Source organism: Xylocopa sonorina, chromosome 9, assembly GCF_050948175.1.
Source record: "Xylocopa sonorina isolate GNS202 chromosome 9, iyXylSono1_principal, whole genome shotgun sequence".
NCBI classification, from domain to species: domain Eukaryota; kingdom Metazoa; phylum Arthropoda; class Insecta; order Hymenoptera; family Apidae; genus Xylocopa; species Xylocopa sonorina.
This window is the reverse complement of record NC_135201.1, coordinates 8984828-9006867: the sequence shown is the minus strand read 5'-3', so window position 1 is coordinate 9006867 and position 22040 is coordinate 8984828. Positions and strand designations below refer to the sequence as shown.

Below are 22040 nucleotides of genomic sequence, written 5' to 3'. Positions count from 1 at the left end.
AGATAGATAACCGACGATCAATGTAATTATTGTTATTAGCGAACGGTGCCGTTTACTATCGCGAGATGAATATTTACTGAGCTGTGTGCAGTGCGTGTCGAATTATTAGATTTCGAAATCTATACGTACGTGGCTCGTCGGTTTAGCGGGAGTAACGTTGCCGGCGAGTTCGTGATTTTTATGTCTTCGTTTACTACTTTTTCTCTTTTTTCTTTTTTGTTTCCTTTTTATAATCTTTTGAGTCGGGAAAGGAAAGCGAGAACAGGAAAGGCTATTGCCTGAAAAAAACAAAAAAAAAAAACAAAAAAAGAAAGCATGTTTAGATACACGGTGGGGATGTAATTTGTACCCACGGAGCAGTGATTTGGTCTGAATCGATGTCTCGTCCTTATTTATTTCCTTACGTAGAACATATTATGCCCGTCGCTAAAAGAAGTCTCAACCCTTTCACCTCGTTTTCGTAGTTTTTCTTCTATATAGCCAAGACGAAGGGTAACGTTCGTTACTGTAGAATAATGATTACGATGATTTCATTGTTAACACGCCCTTTGCGAGTTAAGCGATCCGAGAGTAGACGACGGATAATCGTTCCTTCCGTTCGAGTGCATGAATTTTCTTCTTCTTCTTCTTCTTCTTCTTCTCCTCTTTTTTTTCCTTTCTTGTTCCCTCTTTTTAACGTAACAGCTCTACATTTAACTGTGTATCTCGATGATTATGTAAGCCTGTGTATGTCAGTTACAGTTTTGCGTTTGAAATACACCTTTTACCCCCCTGAAATTGAGTTCACGTGAACGTTAATCGTGACCACCGCGCGCCATCTTGCGTTTTGCGATGCATGCTACGACAATGTACCGAGAACAGTACGATTAGAGCAGCATGACCGTTGAAATAATCGCTCGAACCCGTCTTATCGTCGATCGTCCACGCTTCTTTACGTTTGTACATCGTGATTGTGTCAATTAGTTGTTTAATTGTAAAAATATTTATCGCAACAATGAGAATCGACCTTGGTACACGCGACGTTCTTCTTTTCTTCTCTTTTCTTTTTTTTTCTTAGCGATAGATGGCGAACCGCTTTAGGTAGCGTGAACGTATTGTATTAATTAAAACTTCGATCGAGTCGTGTCGAGTCGCTGACGCGATTTAAAATAGTTTGTCAACGCCAACTGCATACTCCTCGGTGGTGTCCGCGCGAGATACGCGCCGGAAGTGTAAAAGTAGGGGGGAAGGAGAACGAGAGAGAAAGAATGGAAACGGGGAACGAAAGAGAGAAAGAGAGAGAGAGAGAGAGAGAGAGAGTAAGATAAATAGAATGCGAGAAAGTGAACTGAGTTTAAGTTTTAAGAATTCTATTTTTGTGATCAAAAGAAAAGTGTAATTATTGTAGTCAGACGAGAAGCAGAAATTGTCGAATGATTTTTTCTTTCTTTCTTTTTTTTTTTTTGTAACATAGTCGAGTGCGCGATCTTTCGATTCATTTTTCATTCGAAATCTTTATTTCGATCGTTTTACTCGCGCGTAAAAATAATCGCGCGATAAAATGAGAGCAGTAAATTCAAATAATGGTAAATACGTGTGTATCATACCACTGGCGGCACACGGGGGAACCTCGATCAAGAATATTCGCGTAAAAATTCCGAAAGGAACCGTTCTCTTCACGTTTCAGGGTTTTAAGTATCCCCGTTTGAAAGTTGAAAAGGAAAATCATTCGACAGATTCCTGCGAAGACAAAGAAATATTTTTCGGAGGTGAAACGGCAAACGAGAGCAGATTAAAAAACCGACGAGAACTCGAGTACGCCGATCGATGAATCGATTTAATTAAACGGAAGAAGGATATTTTATTACGCGAAATGGAAAATCGAGGTCGCTGTTAGCAATGAAAAGAGAGGGGGGAGGGGAGGGGAGAAGCAATAAGTTGAGACAAAAATAATAATAAAAGAAGAGAAACAAGGAGAAAGGGGAGTGGATGATAGATTTTCGATAACATCCCTAGATGTTGGGAATGAAAATTGGATTTCAGAGGATCTCAGACGCCGACTGTACAGGATACATCGATCAGCTGTTTCTCAACTAATAATTTTGCACGATACCCTGGTATCCGCGAGATCCATCGATATAATATCGTGCGAAGACTGTTGCGATGGGAATCGGTCTGTATCGTTGGGTTTCTTTTCTTATCTCCTAAGCAGAATAATATTTCACTTATTTAACTCCACCACTAGTGCAACGTGATCGGATGGACGTATCAGGATCGGAGGAAAATTTAGTTCGTTACGAGGAAATCGTTCGCGGACAGTTCTACGACCTGCGAGTCGAACAAGATATTTGCGAGCACGATCGACGAGCGTGGAAAACGTGTTCACATTTTTTTACAAGATTTTCTATCTGCCTCGAGTAAATCACGTCTATTCCGAGTCTTAGCTCTATTTCGAAACGGACGAATCCGTACTGTCGCGATTTCAACGCACAAATCGTAACACCGACTGATTCATGCCTGAAATTTTACTTGCGCCATGGCGAGAGCAAACTATGATATCACGATCACGATTCGTTTATTATAGAAAAAATGATAATGCGTTACTATTTAAAAACATTTTTAAAAAGTTAAGAAAACGAGAAAAAAAAAATAAAAAAAAAAAGATACTAATGAGGTGGTAGTTACTTATTCCCTAAATTCTACTTTATCGCGTTTGAAGGAGGAACGGAAGTTCATTTCCATTTAGAGGGGAAGCTGGTAAATCGATCGTAATTCGTTCGACTGTGGATCGGTTAGATTGACGAACGTGTTCGGCGGATGCGTTTCTTTTGAACACAGCTTTCGACTAGCAATTTTCGACGCTACATCGACCTTCGATTTCGTACATTCTTCTTTTTTTTTTTCTTTTTTTTTCTCTCCGAGGATCGAAAATTACGAGGCGACGTCGTTGCGGTGTACAAAGAAAATGCAATTTTATATATGTGTATAAAATATATAAAATGACAAAATGAGTGGATGTCGATGCGACGTGAAAGTAACATCCCTTTCAAATTCGGCACACAACACCGTTACGAAACATTATGTTATCTAAACGAACATTAACACACGTTAATACTATCATGATAATCTTTGTTTATTTGGTTCTAATGTAATAGTTATTATTAGTTCGCCATCCTTTGTATATATTCGCAACACTCAATAAAAAAGAAAAGTACCAAAAAAGTATAAGCAGTGGTTATTTAATCGTGATCTACTTTTCTGCCACTTGGTTAAGTTGCTCAGCGACTAGGTGACACGGTAACGAGGGGAATCCAACGCCAGGTATAATATTTTTGAAATTTATTTGTAATTTGTTCGTATAATTGGTAACTGATCTCGGATAACTAGTGCTAAAAACCTAAACAACGTATGAAATTTTATACTTAGTTACTTCAGGGGTGCTAACGTGGCTATTTACAGTGTGGACGCGCCTGGGTTCGTGAAAACGAGTTGGGGCCCTTCCGACTCGACACACGACACACTTCGAGAGACTTTCCTATCGTTTCCCACGCTATTTTCGTTTCTTTCAATTCCCTTTGACCAGATGGATAAGTCGGTAAAAATGTTCACGACGCATCGATCGCCGATCACGACGCTGGTCATTCTATACGCAGCGCTACGACGCTCAAAGGATCGAGAGGTATGTTCTACTGTCCTGTACAAAAAATCTGTAGCCGACACTTTTGTTAAATCATTCGTCAAATTGATGCGCTCTTTCAGTGCGAACCGGTGGAGACCGTCGATCCTGCGAGACGTACAAAAGTAGTCGATTTAAGTAAAACGGTAGAAAAAGCGGTTGCACCAATTACGTCGATCGTCCAATTCCCTTCCTAGCACTTTTGTGAACAGGCGAACGATAGATTAGCCTTGAAATTCGCACAGCTGTCTCGAGAGATAGGTACAAGTTTTGCGAAACCACTGAAACGCAGAACGATCGAGTCCTCCATCGAGATCGAATCACTGTTTCACCTATTTATTGTACCCTTAAACGGAACGAAGGGACAGACTATTGCAACCGCGTAACGTCCACAGAATCCATGTTAACGTACACCTTATCGCGAGATGAACTTATTACGTACCTTGGAAAACAATATATTATACACAGGAGCCTGTACACAAATTGCACAGTCGCATATTTCGTCGTAACAAAATTTGAAACATTACAAATCCGTACAAGCTAACGAGCTTCGTCCTTGGAAGTAAGAAGAATAACATTGACCAAAAACAAGAAAAAAAAAAAAAAAAAAAAGAAAACAAAAAGAAAGAAGCCACGCGAGAAACCACACACACGTTCAACGAATACCATTCCGAATAGGAAGATTAAAAAATAACTAAAGGGAGGAACAATAATTTTAACGGATACAAAGGCTTTTTACAACTAACGGAGCATCCTTTTTTCATCCTTCGAATTGCATTCTCGTTCGTGATTCGTGAAAGAAAGATTACACCTTGAACAGAAGGGGACTCTTCAAAGGCCTAGAATCGGTTCTTCCTCGCCTCGTAGCTAACGAGGGAATCGCGGGTAATAATTTAAAACAAGGAACGACAATACGGTTAATAAAAGTCGAAGGCCCATTGTGGCATAATCGCGCGATAGTGATAAATCACTCGATTCCGATCGCGCATCACTTTTACATCGATTCACAGCTACTCTAAAGGCATTTATACACAACAGTCGCGCGCGCGTCTTGCCATCGGCATTCACCACCATGCTTCTCGGCGCCTTTCCTCTGTTTTTCTCTCCTCACCGTGTAATTTCCACTACAAATTTCTCTATAATATAATCGTTAACGTGCTCTGAAAAAGCATACTGGACTATATACAAATTATAATTACGTAATCCTCGTTTCGGTACATCTCGGTCGTACCAGACGTTCGTACAGCCCAACGTCTTACGGTACGGATCGTTCGTTACGTATACAACGAAAGTACCTGACGATTCTAGCCAACGATCACTCATCGAATCCTGTACCCAAATGAAAACGCGTTCGATTCGTGAAAATCCATTATTTTTTTTTTCTTTTTTTTTTTTTTTTTGTTTTTTTTTTGTTGTATCCTCCCGCACAGTCTTCAATCGTTGACACCAGCTAAACGACCGAGGATCACAAGAAACGTGGAAACAAGCTTTACTTTATACTAAGTAAACCTCGGTAGTAGAAAAAGTTTGTTCTCTGCGGTTCCTCGTGCATCGGACAGACTCTGTTTTGATCGGTCGTAAAACCCGGTCGACGATACTCGTTGCATCCAGCCGGAGAGCCGTAGATGGCGCTACTCCCCAGAGCGTTCACCCTCTGGAGTTCAGGTTCATCCTCGCCGTGGTTCCTCGTGTGTGCCGCGAAGCCATCTATCCGCATCGTCGTCGTCGTCCTGGCCGCGTTTCTCTGCCTGGCCAGACACGACGAGAGGAAGGTGCTCGAGGCACAGGGCTCCCTTCTAGGTTTCCAGCCCGGGCACCAGACTGTGGAAAGTCTGGATATCGTGGAACGCCCTGCCGCAGCTCTGGTTGTTGTTCCTCTCGAATTTCGCCAGGTCGAAGTGCTCGTCCAACGACTGTAACTCGACTAAACGTTCCTCGAGGCTCTTCGCGGAGTCCGCGAACCTCGCGAAGTCGCAGATCCTGTCCGGGTCGACTACGTCCGAGGCCTCCATCATGCTAACGTCGCTGGACTTGGCGACACCGTTCAACTGACCGCTGGCGTCGTCCAACACCGTAGGGAACATGATGGTGTTGCAACAACTACTCGCGGACGTGCTGGTGCTGCTGCTGCTCGTGGTCGTGTTCGCCGTGCTCGTGCTGATGATCGTCGTTGCCGAGCGTACGTCTACGGAGCCTAAGCGATCCTCGGGGTACACTAGATGATGATGGTGCGGGGATTCGGGTTCGTGAACCTCGTCGATGTGAGAGAGCAGCCGTGGCGTTGGCGGCAGGATGTAGAAGTCGCTGAACACGTCGTCCTGGAGGTCGAGTTCGTCGTGCCTTTGCCGTTTCGGATTGATCCCTTCGTTTCTCGTGTCGTCACTCAATCTACGAAGAGAGGAAACATCGTTTGTCAGAGAATCGACGTTATTCGGATGAAATAGAAAATTTATAAGCAGACTACTACGCGAGGAGAATTGGACAACGTTCCTGAAGCCGTTGCGCGATGGATATGAACGATTCGAACAAGATCTGCTGTCCTTACGTTAAAAGCACGAGTGTTCCTCTATGCATTACCGTGCGATCGATCTTCCCGGACGCTTAATTCCTCTTACATTAAAACTCTCTTCGAATATCTTGCGGTCTTATCCACAGGAGTTATAATTTAAATTGGAAAGAGGAAGCAAAGGAACTGGAAACAGTCTAATTACACATTTTGCTATTTCGCGACGGCGAAGGAGGTGTTCTTATAATTGGAAATTTCTCCATACCTTTTCCGCGAAGACGTTTCGTCGTCTGTTACTCCGACGATAAGGTTGCTGGAAACGTTGTTCTCTTTGGCGGAATCATTTAGATATGTGACCACAGATAGCCCGTAGTTTCTCGTTTTTTCGTCCCGGTTCTCGCGTTGCAGCCGCCTGACTGCGTTGTTTATGAGAACCGATCTGCACAAGCTGGCTTCCGGGTCCTCGATCCTCCGCAATTTACCGGCGGAGATTTTCAGCAACCGCCGACGTTCCTCCCTCGCACGGTATTTCGCTGAAATCATCGTTGGTCTGCTCCTACGGATCACAAGGTCTTCCTCCAATCTCATTTTAGCGTCTGAAACGAACAAAGTGACATAAACTATTAGTTACCAGTCTGAGTCACACACAATATCTATCTTTTATTTTCAAGGGACAAGCGTATAGATAGACGATCAGAATTGTAAAGCAATGACTCGCAATTTTCTAGTCACACGTGTTATTCTATCGCGTTGTGTAATTTGCTCTGTTTTTAAATCGAGAAACGAAAATCTCTACTATCTAGCATTGCGATTACCGAGCGAAGGTAAAAAAGGTTGCTACCAGGACAGCCTCGCGATATACAAGTACGTATTTAAGTCTTCGTGTACAGTTGTGCATCAATAACGCGATAAGTACTGGCATTTTTCTGCGTTATATAAAATGCATCGAATACCAGGGAGGAAGTCACCGTGTGGAAGACGTTAGGAAACAGATAGGGCTATTTTAATAGTATTTAAAATAAACGACGCTGCACTGTGCTTTTTCTTGATCTACCGCGATACTCCATTTCTTGTAGTCCAAAGAATTAGCAGCTAAAGTAATAAGCGACATAATTTAATGTATAAATTTAAAGTATTCCGATTATTGACTGTTTTATGAAAACTTTACCATGATACATTTAATACTACTTTCGGCATAATTTTATGCACGCCCCATTCCAAGTTCTTTCACTTTAATCTTCTCTACCTGATGATTGTATCGACCAGTCGAACGGTTATGTGAGAATCGCGTTATACAGGGTTACCCATGGAAATTACGTGAATTACATTGTTCACCGAAATAGTCGATTAAAGGAACTACGTAGCGGCTAAATCTGTAGGCCTAAAACGATCCACTCAAGGCGCATCGGTGCATCTGGCCTCATTACCCAATAGTTACATATTCCACCTACAATCTGAGTCACATTCGCGTTTCCGAACGGAATAATTAACGTTTAGCAGGAAGGCGAGCGCCTCCCTTAAAACAATTTCCGCGAATGACTACCCGAATCACACGTGGACGGAAATAATTACGAAAATAAATTGTCCAATTAGCCGACAGATGGCGCCTACGGCACTTTCGCGAGCCAACAAAATGGCCGCCGCGCGGCGTTAATCACGACGAGCGAATTACAGGATCCTAGCCGCCAAACGATTTTATTATTTCGCTACTGAATATTGATCAACGGAACGATCGTGGGTACGTGAACAGATTGAACAGCCCGTCATTTTTTAAACGAATCGAGCATTTATTTCCACGTTCTTTTCTATTATGGTGTCGAGGAGCTGCTCTTTCGATAACTGCTGGTACTGTCCCTAATAGACGAGAGAAGAAGAGGTACAGAACGGATGAACGCGAAATTATCATCGAAAAAATGACTTAATTACAGCGCCGCGGAGAGCAGAGAACGATGGTACACGGAGAGACGATTTTACGCTCCAAGTACGCCTAAGCTAACTTTCCCCGCGGGGAAAAAATCGCCATGGATACACGTTACCTAACCTGTAAAGTTCGCTTTGGAGTCGCTGACTCGTGCGCGCCGTCCTCTCCCTTCTCCAGCCCATAAGTTTACTTCTATGTATATATAGCGCGTGCACGTATAGCACGTACACACGCTTATTATACCCTCGCGCGTTATACCTTCCCTCCTCGCTGCTACCTCGTCATTTTTATCCGGTACAGTTATTTCAAACAACCTAACTGTCAATGGTATCAACATTACTCGCGCGATGCAGCGGGATCAAATTGCGGAACGAGATTAGTCCAATTGGATACGTTTGATTATCCTCTTCTTAAATTGTGCCAGACGAAAATATGCGCTGGCCGAAAAAAATGCCAGGCGAAACCGTGGCCGGTTAAAATTCTGTCTACGTCGCTCAGGATTTCTATTATCGGAAATTTCAATCGAGATACCACCGGACGGGATGTCGGAAGAGCCGCGATAATTCCTAGCCCCTAATTTCACTGGATCCCATCCAATTCTCACGAGGGATTTCATTTGAAAAACTGCGTCACTTCGATGCCGTTACATCTGATCTTACATCACACGTAGCTTAGTGTTTGGCAATTAAACGAAGCTTCGACCTCGGCCGGAATTAGATCAATTTAAACGCGTCTCACTCTAAAATACTGTACTTACGCATTCGATGGATCACTGGTCGCTTTTCGATTGCAGATTCCATCGATTTTAATCGCGTGAAAGAAAGAAAAGGAAGAAGCGTACCGTATCTCCCGCCGAGTTTGGCAGTATCGACGCGCAACTTTGTAAGGATCGTCGCTACGCTTCTGGTGACAAGTCTCGGTAACGACCGCTATCGGTAATGGATAAAGGTATGGCGTGAATAATGAACTGGGCATCAAGCGACTCCATATCGAACCGTTCAAAGTGGAGAGAGCGCGCGGTCGGTGGTTGGGGTCACCATTTGCCGTTCGCGGCCGCTCTCTGTCTATGTGTGCGGGGGCCTTGAAAGGAATGCGCGGCTAAAAAGAAATCACCCAGGCATTTTTACACGGTTGAATATAAATAAATGCGGACGGTGAGCCGAGCTGTGTACACTGACAATACACTCCTTTCTCGTTTACCTCTCGCGATACTTATCTCCCGTTTCGACTCGTTTACGCGTGTTATCGTCGAGATTATCATCGTTCGCTTTATTTTCCACGCGACAGGCCGACGCGATTCACGTGAACGAGAGCGCTCGTGCGCTCCCCCCCTCTCTCTATTCTCTCCGTCGAAGGAAAAAAAAAAAAAAATTACGAAATGTATATATGTACGTATCTCACGTTCGATGCGTATTTTCCCACTCCCGCAACAGGCTCTGACGCAACTCAATTTTATTATTCACCCATTAATCAGTGACAATACACAATTAATAATCCGTTAATATCGTTTTTTATCGTTTCACATGTAGCGCCACGGCCAGAAACTTTTTCTACGTTAACGAACATTTCTTTCCTCTGATTATTATCGAACACACGGCGCTTTCACTGAATACTTGATAAATGAAATTTGGGACGAGAATGAAATTCTTCCTCTACTGTGATCGACAAGGACATCGTAGGATACGAAGATACGTTTTCTAACAACTGTAATAACAAACGAATCACTCTGGTAGAACGGCAAAAGGGAAAGCGATGGACGATTTAACAAGTTTGCAAGTCAGCGGTTGGAACTCACTTTCGAGCTACGCAAAATTGTAACGTTGTGCGCACGCTCACTACACTTTGCAACGTTCCCTCGTGCGACAGGTTTGCGGAGAACCGATTCAGCAAGCAGCGGGGCCGATACTCTGCTTAACCAATCACAAACGTTCAAACGGCGTAGCTTCGATCTCGCAGAAAATTGGCTGCGCGTAGAAAATTCCGCGATGTCCGCCAAAATGATCGCACGTATTTCGCCTGCGACTCGTTCGATGTCTCAGACTGAACTGTGCGTCACGCGTAATCGTGGGATACACACGACGACAGAGCGACGACAACAAAAGTGTTATCGGACATCGCGTGACGTCACAATTGGCCGTGTGTACTACGCGCGGCTCGCGCATGCGCGGATCACGCTCCGCGCGAACACCGACAAATCGCCCACCAAATATTCTATCTACGTACGAACATGTTTCTCTGTGGATTATTAGCAACGTTTGAATTTTTTTAATTGGACACGTCGTTTAACCGATGCTCTGCGTGAGAATGAACGAATGGACGCGCGTGGGACACACGCGTACGCGTATACGCGCAAGAAAACTTTGGTAAGAATTAATCGCGCGAACGCAAATGCCTTTAAACGGTTGGAATAATAAAATGGTCGAGTTTCCTTTTTCGAAGCGCCAGCCGCCGTTGCAGCCGCGCCACCTTGCGGCTTTGCTTGAAAATTCATTCCAATTGATGTTGTCCTTTTGATCGGACCTTGTTCCGCTTTATCTCAACGCGTGCGCATCAGCCCACATTTAATTGATAACGCGACAGAAAATGATAAGGTTTCGACTTGTCGTCTAATTGTATAATCACTGGAAGTAAGATACACTAATTGAGCGTACGCTTAATGAAATTTCGACGCTAGGATTCGATTGGAATAACGTACGAAGAACAGTTTGAATTTTTTAGGAACTGAGAGAACAGTTTGCTGGCGATTCTGGTAGCAGTTGCGAGTTGAACAGTGTGTACTTAGTAGCTGCGATGTTGTTTGCGAGCGAAGATGGATTCTCAAGATAACACGCATGGAAGACAAAGATTTTTTCAGGATCTATGACGATAGTTCTACGGCTAGTTTCCTTGAAGGACGCGGGGTACTGTTTCTTCGAACCCGTTAAAACTTTTCTGTTTTTCCCGGTTACTTTCCTACTCGTTCTTCACCGTGAATGTATCCTTATCTCGTTAAAAATGATTATCTCATTAAGACTGTGCATTACTTGCATAGAAATATTATTCAAGTATTTATTAAAAAAGAAAAAGAGGATTGTTAGGAACGTTCATCTGTTTGAAACTGTACAAAGCATCGTTGAAATTGCAGGAGGCGATCGTTAAATAGGCCGTGACCATTCGAACGACTTTCTCCCTCAGCCGCAATGAGCGAACACATCGCAAGAAAAAGATCGTTGGCATTTATTATAGTAGAACAGCTTTGTCTCTTGGATTGACCGCCGTTAATAAGAATATCGAGAGACTCATCGTAACGATTCCGCGTAACGTCTTGGTATCGAGAAACGTAATGCAAAATCACGGGGAATTTCCGGACACGTAACACGCCTAAGATTTATTTGCCAGAAAATAAGGAACATTTTACTTTGTAAGTAATTCTCACATTTACCGATAGAGTCCCAAACTATTCACCATTTATATTTTTCCTATGTTTAAACATTCCCCTCGATAAGTTCATTATCTTCCCTGGATCACCAGAATGGAATGCCTTGAATTCATATAATTCATCGTGAAAGTATGTCTCTTAAACAACGGCCAATTAGACTGTTGCTACAAGACCCACTTTCTCGCCAGCTACATCAGAGAATCGCTGACGACACGAACTCGAAAAGTAAGCATATCGATACTTTCGATGATTGCAAAATTAACTCCAGCTAACAGACATAGAAACTAAAGTGCGAGGGGCAGATCATCGCGTATACTACGTGCTATAACGTGCGACACGGAGTACGCCGACTCTTACGTAAATTGAAATCGACCCAGTGATGCGTTTGTTAAATTTATGAATCGTAAGTTTCATTAGCAATTAAAGCACCTTGGTTTCCTCTATCTTTATTGCGCTATACGAAATCCACTTTAAGCAAATATCTTTCCCCTCTTTTTCCATATCGATCAGATATGAAAGGAAAAAAAAAATAGAAGACCTCGACGATGCACCAGGAACTAAATTGTTCCCATTTTTAGATAGAGTTTGTATTTCCGCTCGTATTTTTTTTTTTTTTTTCGAACAGCCTCAACACAACCGCAACAAAAACCGCGTTCACTTTCAATATTGCAAGAACACGTTGCGCCGTATTATCCCAGAGGTATATATAAACCAGAGAGGGGGGAGACACTGAGTACGATGCAACAGGTTGAAAAATTTAACGGATAAAAAAATCGGACGGTACATTTCGCCGAATTTCCTGTTCGATGTGCGTACGCGTGTACGATCACGCGGAAATGTCTGCGAGCATTTTGGTAACACGGAAGCCAGGAACAGGTGAAAAGAATCGTCACCCTTCACTTTCCTCCGAATCTCCGATTTTGCGCCACGTATTTAACTGAAGTTGACGACTGTGAAAGCAAAGTTATTATATCTGGAGTTCCCTTTAATCGATCAACTTCTCTTACGCTACACTACGCCTACAAGGTTGTACATACACCTATAGATATCGCGTATTCATTGACAGACAGGATAAATATATTAATTTACGTAATTTGTCCGTTTTTAGATTTAACACTTGGAGAAAGGAAAAAAATTTCATCCGTGTCATTGACGACGTTCGCACGTTATGCTAAATGAAAGGAAACGTAATCGTATTCTACCGATGGTGAAAAATAATCAGACAATAGCTTTTCTATTAACGTCGATCGGTTGCACAACGTTCGATATCGTATGGAGCGTTATTTGTATAACCGCAGATTTTCTGGAACTATTATGTAACGCATAAAAAGGTATTACGATGGCAATTACGCACGACTATTGCGACATCGCACACGGAAACGCCTCGTCTACGTGCGGAATTCTTACGGGAATCTTAGCCGTATCTACGAACGCGTTTCTGGGCTAGGAAAATTGGGTATCTCGCGATATCCCTACGGTTGTCGGACTTTTGGCCTCGAACTAACTACCCAGCCTGATTCCTCGAACGGTCCTTCCTCGCGGATTTCCTGCTCGCCGGCCGAATCTCCATCGTAATTTCGTGAATCTCGCTTGGAACGCGGTGAAGCATGTCGAGTTGTACGCGGCGCAATACACATATTCCGGTGGCCTCGAATTGCACGTAGTCGGGAACATTAACGACTGTAAGGTTACTTTGTTGCCTGCAGCCTGCCGCGCGCCATAAAGCCACATCAATACACGGCAATCACGCTAAGAGCAGATGTTATCCCCACCGTGTCCCGTCGCCCTACCACTTTTCTGGACTCGTGTAGCAGAGGATCTCGGTGTGGGCGAAGCGGGTAGGGACGAAACGGCTCGTGTCGCCGATACTCGGCTACTCCCACCAGTATCCCTTCTGCACGCCTACTACGAATCAGGGTCGTGTCGCAAATGCACATTGCGCTCGTACACATTTCTTGTTTACGCTTCTTCATCGATGCCAATCGATATTATCGATGATGTCAACGGGCACACCGGAAGTAAGACATCCGAACATGTAACACAATCAACAAGGTCTCCGATATTCTTGTTTCGATACCTATCAAGTTATTCCCGTGTCTACTTTAAACGTCAAAGCTTGCGCACCCCTCTGCTCGACACTTTAACCGTTCCCTTTCCATGCCATTTCGATCGAAGCTGGGCAAAAACCAGCGATCGCGAAGATCCAAACGTAACAGAATCGATCGATCCTTATTAGCACAGATATTAGCGCGAATATTAACAGGAGGCTTAACTACCCTTCTCGCGTGGCACGATTATCAATAAATATAACAGGAAGATTCAATGAGCCTCTCATGGGAAATGCGCCCAACGGGAGTTACGATCCTGACACACGTGTCTCGTGCTGCACACACAATAGTTATGCGCATACATATGCATACGTGCCCAGTGATCGTTGATGTGTGTGGGTATTTCAGCGGCGGCAGCAGCCAACGGGAAGAGGGGGAAGCCGTGGTGGTAACGGTGGGGATAGAGTCGAGTGTATATCGATGGAAGGTAGGGACAACCGTGGTGTCGGTATAGGTAGTACCGTGACGTCACACGTTCCACCAGCTGGTTGGGAGACGCGCCACTCTCCCTGTTGCCATGCCCGTGCTTTAGCCGTGATAACACCGGCGGAGGGAAAGAGATCGGCGTGCACTTGCCGGACCTATGAACTTTCGGGACCTGAATCGTTGCGGCTAGAAGGTGCAAGTGCATACGGAACGGTGCATTATTCCACCGGTTTGTATTCGAATTCCCAAGAGAGAGAGAGAGAGGGAGAGGAAGCCTCGTGGGTTCGACCAGTCGATGTGTACGATCGTGAGAAGAATCGTAACGTTGCCTAATTTATTTACGTATTTAATTATAGACGTATGACTGGTTGTTAATTCTGTATCGTATCTCTCGATTTTATATCAGGACCGTAAACAGAGAAAATGTCTCTATCGGGATTCCTCCCGACGCGATCATTATCTATTTTGAGTCATGCGTCCTCGTGGATGCGTCATAGAAGCTCATCTGGTTCTCTTATTCTCGATCGCAATTATTCTAATCTCGAGAGCAGCGCTTTTCCAGCGTTATTCACCGCCCTTGGCAATTTTCCTGCCGTCACTACACTCTATGACGACACAAGAGTTACTCATAGATTCATTCCACGAAATTACTATTGAAAGGCTACACAGCTGAGATTGAACCTAACAAATATCCTGCGAAAGTCTTCACCCAGCGAATCGAGCGCCATTTCTGATTAACGTAAATCAATTTAACGGCGAATGTATCGAGCGGAAGTACGGAGAAGCAAATATTTCAAACGTCGTTTCATTCATACAGTCATTCGATTATATCTCTTAAAAAGCGTCGTTTAATTAAGAATGCGAGGTAAGTAAAAAAGGAAATACTATTACGGGATTGTAAAAAGTGACATTACAGGTTCTAAAATTGGCTATAAAAATAATGGCCTGTCTCGATGTCGTCAATAGTTTGGAAAACTCTCACGACATTAACGGACGCGCAAACGTGTTCGCAGGATTTCCCTGAGTGCGTACGTATCGCGTATGCAAGCGTGACGTAATGCAGGCATTAGTAATTATTGTGGCATAATGGCTGTGACGCGCACGAGCGGCATCAACGGCTGCAGCATTTACACCGCCGCCGATGGTAGGAGGCGCGTGCCTAAGGGAATTCATAAAATCGAGCAAAGCTACAGAGCGGCAGAGAGAGCCAGCCGGTATGCGAATGCTTACACTTTGGACTTCCTTTGGATTTCTGCCATTGCGAACGATGCTTTGCATTCTAAGGATGTCATATGGTTCGGTGATCTCCGGGAGACACGGGGATCGTCAATATCTCGAGCGTGTTACTTGTTTCACCGTTCTGTGTAATCCGTGGCTTTCAGCCGAGTATACGTACGCGTGTAATCGCCGGTACAATGCGAGAGGAAAGTAATGCGAAAGGAAACGAAATAACTGTAAACCAGTTTAACGAGCGGCATCGCATTAAACGTCGAAGATCTTAACGCGAGCTATGCGTTTAATGGTTAAGCTCCTTTATTATCACGTTAATTAGCATAGAGATTGCGTGCAACGATCATTGCGCATCCACGGACGGCTGGCGGAAGGTCAGTGACAGAGAAACGAGATCAGAGTTTCTGGGAGCAAAGCCCAGTCAAGTCATCGTCCTCCCGAAATTTCGATTGGCGTCGCTGGTGGCAGCGCCACCTGCGCACTTAATCCGGTACTAGCCTCAGCTCGAAACGAGTTTCAGAACCGACCAGCGAACGAATGAGCGCGTTACGTGCGATTCTTCCGTTAAACGTTTCCACCGCGTCAAAATGCATCATAGTTGCCGTCTATTAAATACCTTTCAACGAACGAAACGCGAACAGCGCGAAATCTAACGTAATTTTTTTTTCTTTTTTTACCAATAAAATTCTTTTCGACGCGATACGAATATATAGTTGTTTTATTCGGAGTCGCGTGATATAGGGTAAAGGAGCCGATAATTGCCCTCGAGTACATAAAACTCCATGTTACAGGCGGAGAGAAATCGAGAAGTAAATGTCCGTTACAGCTGAGGTACACGGAAAGATTAAGTCACCACGGCGGCCTTTAAGAAACTTTGTCACGCACCAGACTACGTACACGATGAAAAGCACCACTACTTGCAACATTACCTGGCCGGTGCGCGCTTAATGAGAACGTTTGCATTCTCACCGCGCTCTACACTTTCACAACTATTCAATACAGAAATTTTTGTACCTTCGTCGCTAATATCTTTTGTTCGTTTTCGATTACCCGCGTTGAATATCGCGCGCGTATCGTCGCCGCGTAAAAAAGAATCGATTTATACGCGACGCCGATAAGCGACGACGGCACGTGTCCAACGTCTTATTGAATCGAATTCAAGCTGCGCGGTGCGCGACTGTTAGTCACTGATTACGCGCGCATGTCGGTCTAAACGCAGTTTAATAACATATTCACGGCTCCGCTATTTTCGTCCACGAATTCACCATAGAATGAGATCAGCGCACTAAATTTACAACGGATCCCTCCTCTCTTTACGTGCTGGAATTTGCCCCCCTCCCCCCCTCTCTCTCTCTCTCTTTCTCTCTTGCAGGACTTTCATCGTTAAATAGACTCATTTTAAATCGCCGTAACCGTGCTGTCGACCCGTCAGAGCCTCTGTATTTATACCTCGACTCTCCTTTTACTTCCTAAAAGAAACTCGACGACAACAATTTTTCGACACGCCTCGAGATAATTACAATTGCGACTCGTTAGTGTACGCGCGCGCACATGGGAAATAACTGGTGCGTCACGTATCATATCGCGTGCTACGAATTACAGGAAAACACACTCCGTTGCCAACAACGTATTTATTCGCTGATATCACGATCCACGTAACCTTTGTTCGCCAAGATATGGACCGTTACGTATTCCCACCTAACTCGAGGTGTATCAAATTTCGAATATTCGTACGCAATTATTTGAGCGTTAAACGAAAAAAAAAGAAATATATATATATATGGACATCGCGTACGAGAGACTTGGTAATAAACGCAAACAAAGTGGAGGCTGTTGCACGCGCGCGCAGAATTCAAGGCATGAAACCAAAAAGGGAGCTACATATATACGTGGAGTTATTTTTATCTCGATTATACTCGAGGAAGAACAGGAAGAACTCGAAGCGCGAGGAACAATCTCGTGAGAGCCGTTGATTATTTTTCAAGAAGCAAATTTCGCGTTCGCCAGAACGCGATGGACACCATTTATATGGAAATAGTGGCGAAGTATAGAAAGAAGCATTTTTTTTGCGCGCGCGCATCACGCGAGAACCGGTGATTGAATTGCTCGGTAAGAAGGAATAATACTTTCTTTTTTTTTTTCCCCCGTGCACGTCGCATTTGTAGCCTGTGCAAATACGCGCGCGTCGCTCTATTGTCCGTTTGGTCGACGTGAGTTCCAAGTAACACGACAGATTGCAACCGCGTCGTGTTCCAATAACAAAGGAAGAAACGCGTCGAGGAGTGCGCACCTTTTTTTACGCACCGCGTAAAATAATCAACAAAGTGTAAAACCGTTCAATTGCCACTCCGTGTTTTTGTTGGGAACAGTTTCTCGATGGGAACTCGATGAATCGGGAAATCATGTGCAAATTACTCCGTCGAAAAACAGGTTACAACTAATGTTTCACAAAAATTGTTTGGCTATGTACAAAATGGTTCTTTCGGTTGATCCGTTGTACGCTGAGGCTCCCTCGTGAATACAGCGAATCCAATTTCCTATGAATTCGATTGCGAGCTAACCGATCGTGGCGTAAGGTGAAAATTCTAGGCATTAAAATTGTACTCGCCTTTTTAATTCCAACTAAAAAACACGAACAAAAACGAAGAAAGAAAGGGCCGCGAATAAAAGATTTAATAAGCAAAAAATTACTAACAGCATCGATATGTTACGGTGCTAAAAACTATTACGTAATCAAGTAGAAGCTTATCGGTTCAATTGCCAGTAAAATAAGAGGACTATTAAGACGACTTAAGATGGCGCATTACTTCTCTTACGTGGAGGTTAGTTTCGGGCAACAAATTGTACTTCGCAACAATCGCGCAGAGCTGCAAGGAGCCATCAAATGATGGAACCGTGCCAACGAATCCATTCCTTGACGATTTTATTCAAAAGGGAATCAAGAGCAACGATAAAATGTATTCAGGCTTCATTGTTTCCCCGTTTATCCGCAATTGCGAGTAGAAAAAAAAAAATGAAAACAACGCGAGCTCGAACTTGCGTAATAATCATGTCGTTTCCGTTTAAATAATTCGCCGCAATTGTTATTTTTCAAGAAGAAAATGGAGGAATCCCCGCTGACGACAAGGATACGCCAAGAGAATGAGAACGCTCGCGTGTCGTTATCTTTCGCGAGAGTCGCGGAAGCGCGCGCGTTGACGACAATTATGGTTAATTGGATTATTTTTCGCGCGATCCTGGGAAGCTTTACCCGTTGCGTTCGACGCGGTTTACCGCTCGAGGAGTTACGGAAACGGGAAAGCTCGGACAAAAAGTGGTGGCAGGGAGGAAGAGAAGAGTAATTCACGATTTCATGCGAGCCTTGATACAAAAAAAAAAAATTATCGTAATCTCGGCTGAACTTTCGATACCGCGAAACCTTCGAGTCGTAACTTGTTTACGCTCTCCTGCTATCGAGCAAGTTCGCATAAACGTAGAAAATCGATGTACGAATAAGGCCGAGCGGATGAAAGTTTCGAGACGTTGGATCGTACGCGCGAATGCCCGCCGATGTTGACAGATGTCACCCTATCGGCGACGCGCAATTACTCCCCAAAGCAATCCTATTATTACGTCGAATCGATAAAACAAGGCGCGCGCGATAATCTTCGAGCGTGTGACCGTAGCGTGATGATAGTTTAGCCAGACCGATATTGGCTCCGGTCCAGCTTCATAACAATCACCTTGACGACAACTTTCTAGAATCTGTGACAGGGGGGAGGGCACGATTAATTTACAATTCACAAGTGTTACGAATACCGAGTTGGCTGGTTGGTACAAGCGCGACCGAACGTCAGCCGGAATCGTGCGCGGACTCCGCGACCTCGCGAGAGCCGAGCCGAGCCCCGATCGGTAATCGATACTCTCTTAAGATATTAGCACAGGTTTGTTTTGTTCGTGTTGCGCTGCGAGCCGGAGATTGAACGCAAGTCGGCGAAAAAAATGCAAAGAAACGCTGCCTAACCAGAGCCACCTGTTTTCTTTATCGACCGACTCGTTGGGATACGATTTCAGACGAGAATCGCTCTTCCAACCTCGGTGCAACGATCGAAGTAAATCGCGAGAATACCCCGAAAAACATTCGAACCTAGTCGCTGCGAATCGATTATGGCGAGAAAGGAAATAAAGAAATTTCGTTCGCCGTGATTGGTCGATCGTTGAGAACGAGAAACGGAATCAAAGCAGCGAGATCCGTTTGCGTGTGCACGTAGCGCGCGAATGTGGTAAGAATGTACGTACTAGGCTGAACACGCTACTTCGAGCGGCCCACTTTCTTTACTTTCACGCAGTCGTCGTTCTTCTTTCGACACGTTCGCTACTCGGTCTTCGTAACTGAGCGATGCGAAAGGACCTATGGCGGACGTGAATACTTGCCGCTGGTGCACACGCACGCGTAACTCGTATGCATACACCCGACCAATACACCACCACCTGGTACGGATGCCCACCGTGGTGAGCATGTATAATACATATAAGTACACTCGTTTGCGACATGCAAGAGTAGCATCGAACAATTTCTAACGGGTTTTCGTTCGTTCGCGGCGGAGATTCGAGGCAACGGTGCTGCCGTTTCAATTTCTGCGTCTCTGGCTTCGTTCTCGGATACTTTCAAAGATTCGTACAACTACACATAGGACAGAGATTTTACAATGCGACTCTTCCGTATAAAAGATATTTCGTGTCTGAATAAGGCTGAAGTGGCACTGGTGCGAGCTGTAAAAAAAATGTTCGTAGCAAGAACAACCATCTTCGGATATAATTATGCCACCGTCTGCGGATTGTACGTTAGCGAGCAAGTACACAAGTTTCGAGCGCTGGGAGAATCGATAACTATTCGACGCGGGAAGAGAGTATCGGTGCGATGCAAATAGAACGAGTTGTGGCGAGACTTGGTTGAAAAAATAATCGCGACGCGCCGCCACTCGTTAAATCGTATGCGAAATAAATGCGAAGCATCGACGATTATTATCGAACGTCCTTATCGAATGGAAGATGATCTCGACTTTAGACGGGGTAAAGGTATCGTTCGAAAAAATCGAAGGAAAATACGGTTCTAAGTTGGGTCAGGAATAAATTATCAACGATAGATACATCGATCAGATTTTCGACTCGTTAATTAGGCAAGCTGGGCATTGTTCTCCGGCTTCCTTTTCAAGCGCTTACGAGAGATATCAAGTGGATGCACCTTCCTAAGTCACTTTGTAATTCGACGCAGATCTACTATGCGCGATACCACGTTTCTATAGAGTCTAGATTGTAGATCGTAGTCTCGATGCGCGCGGAGAAAGAGAAACGGTGCTTGCATGTGTTTGCTAGTCAAACAGATGCGTCGCATAGTCCTATGAAAGTAGCTGTACGCTCTCGACCGGGACGTAAATAGTTACGAGCCTCTAGCAGCAGAATTTTAAAGCCAAGTTAACGTCTGCGTTCTTTCGTGATACATTTTACCCGATACTCGATGCGCGCACCGAGCTTACACGTATCTTTTTTCAATATCTCGACTCTCCTTATCGTTTACGATCTACGCTTAGATCGCTATAAATAATCGTACAAATCATCGTTAAGTATCGTTGATTCTTTTGATTGATGACGAGCGCCACGAGTCGCGCGCCCTCTGCGAAGGGATTCGAATGGACGAACGATTTTTCGAAATTCATCGCGTACGGTTAAATATTCCGATGATATTGCGAACGCGTAGTAGACGCAGACAGTATAACGTGCGATATTGCATTTCACAATTAGCAGTAACGTGATTAAGATGCTTCAACTGCATAGAAAACGCCCGATGACCGATGCATTATCTAAACGATAGATTATATGCGTCGAGGCTCTTTATCCACTGCTGACCGAATGGGATATGTCGCGAGGGGTCGTCTCGACAGAATCGTAAACAGTTACACCCGTGTCGTAGTTGCATTCTAAGTCCAGAAGAATCCGCACGTTCGACTGGATGATACATAACACGTAGAATAACGTAGGCTGCAGCTACGCCAGAAGGAGGCCGCTAATGTAACTTTAATCTGCCGGATGCACGGTCTGGAATGATTGTCCAGTCTTTACGCGAAATTTGTTTCCATACAAACTTCAGCTATTCGAATATCCCCACCTGCGTTCGAACGTAATAAGAGCAAAAAGAATTACCGTCGAAATGGTCAACCTTAGTTAACAAGGAAACCTTTCATCGTAAACGGGTTTTATACTTTGTATCCCTTTGTTCGCAGACTTTTCCTTGTCGTTTTTTCAAAGCTGAAACCGAGCGAAGAATACATCGTACGCAGACGAGAGCAGTTACACTTCCGAATCGTCCTTGACTGTAAGCGGAGACAAGGCGCGAACTAGCGAGAAGAATGCGGGGCACGCGGCATAAAGGGACCTTAAAGGTTTCGATACGCGAACAGTCGCTCCCTAGCGAGCGGCGAGCGCAACAATTATCGGCCAATGACATTTTACACTCTTGTTCCGCTAAAAACGTAAAATTCGATATTAGCAAAACACTGTAGCGAGTGATATACTCTCCTATCGAATTACAGTATTTAACATAGCCCAATGCTATTTAAAGATATTCATTGACAAAGTTATTAATAAATTTAGAGAATTATCAATAGAACGGTAATTCAGGCATGTACGTTCCACTGTTTGCCAGGATTAAATGAAATCGTTACTAAAATTAACAGTTATCGCCTTTGATATCGTTTACGGAAAAAATGAAAATCTGATAACGTATAAAGATCGTGAAT

The 22040-nt window shown here is 44.1% G+C and overlaps 1 protein-coding gene across 3 annotated transcripts in view; it reads right to left on the bottom strand.

The window, feature by feature from the left end:
- Positions 1-5198: 5198 nt before the first annotated feature.
- LOC143427015 (uncharacterized) overlaps positions 5199-22040 on the bottom strand; it is a 57751-nt gene continuing 40909 nt past the window's right edge. Inside the window, exons 1-3 of one of the 3 annotated variants that reach the window (XM_076900806.1) lie at positions 9878-9968; positions 6427-6757; positions 5201-6043 (exon numbers count right to left, since the gene is read on the bottom strand). In XM_076900806.1, coding sequence (XP_076756921.1) covers positions 5452-6043; positions 6427-6749 — 915 coding nt within the window. In that variant the 5' untranslated portion in view covers positions 6750-6757; positions 9878-9968 and the 3' untranslated portion in view covers positions 5201-5451. Of the gene's footprint in view, positions 6044-6426; positions 6758-9877; positions 9969-22040 lie in introns of those variants that run through there. The other 2 variants (XM_076900804.1, XM_076900805.1) reach the window with 2 other exon arrangements.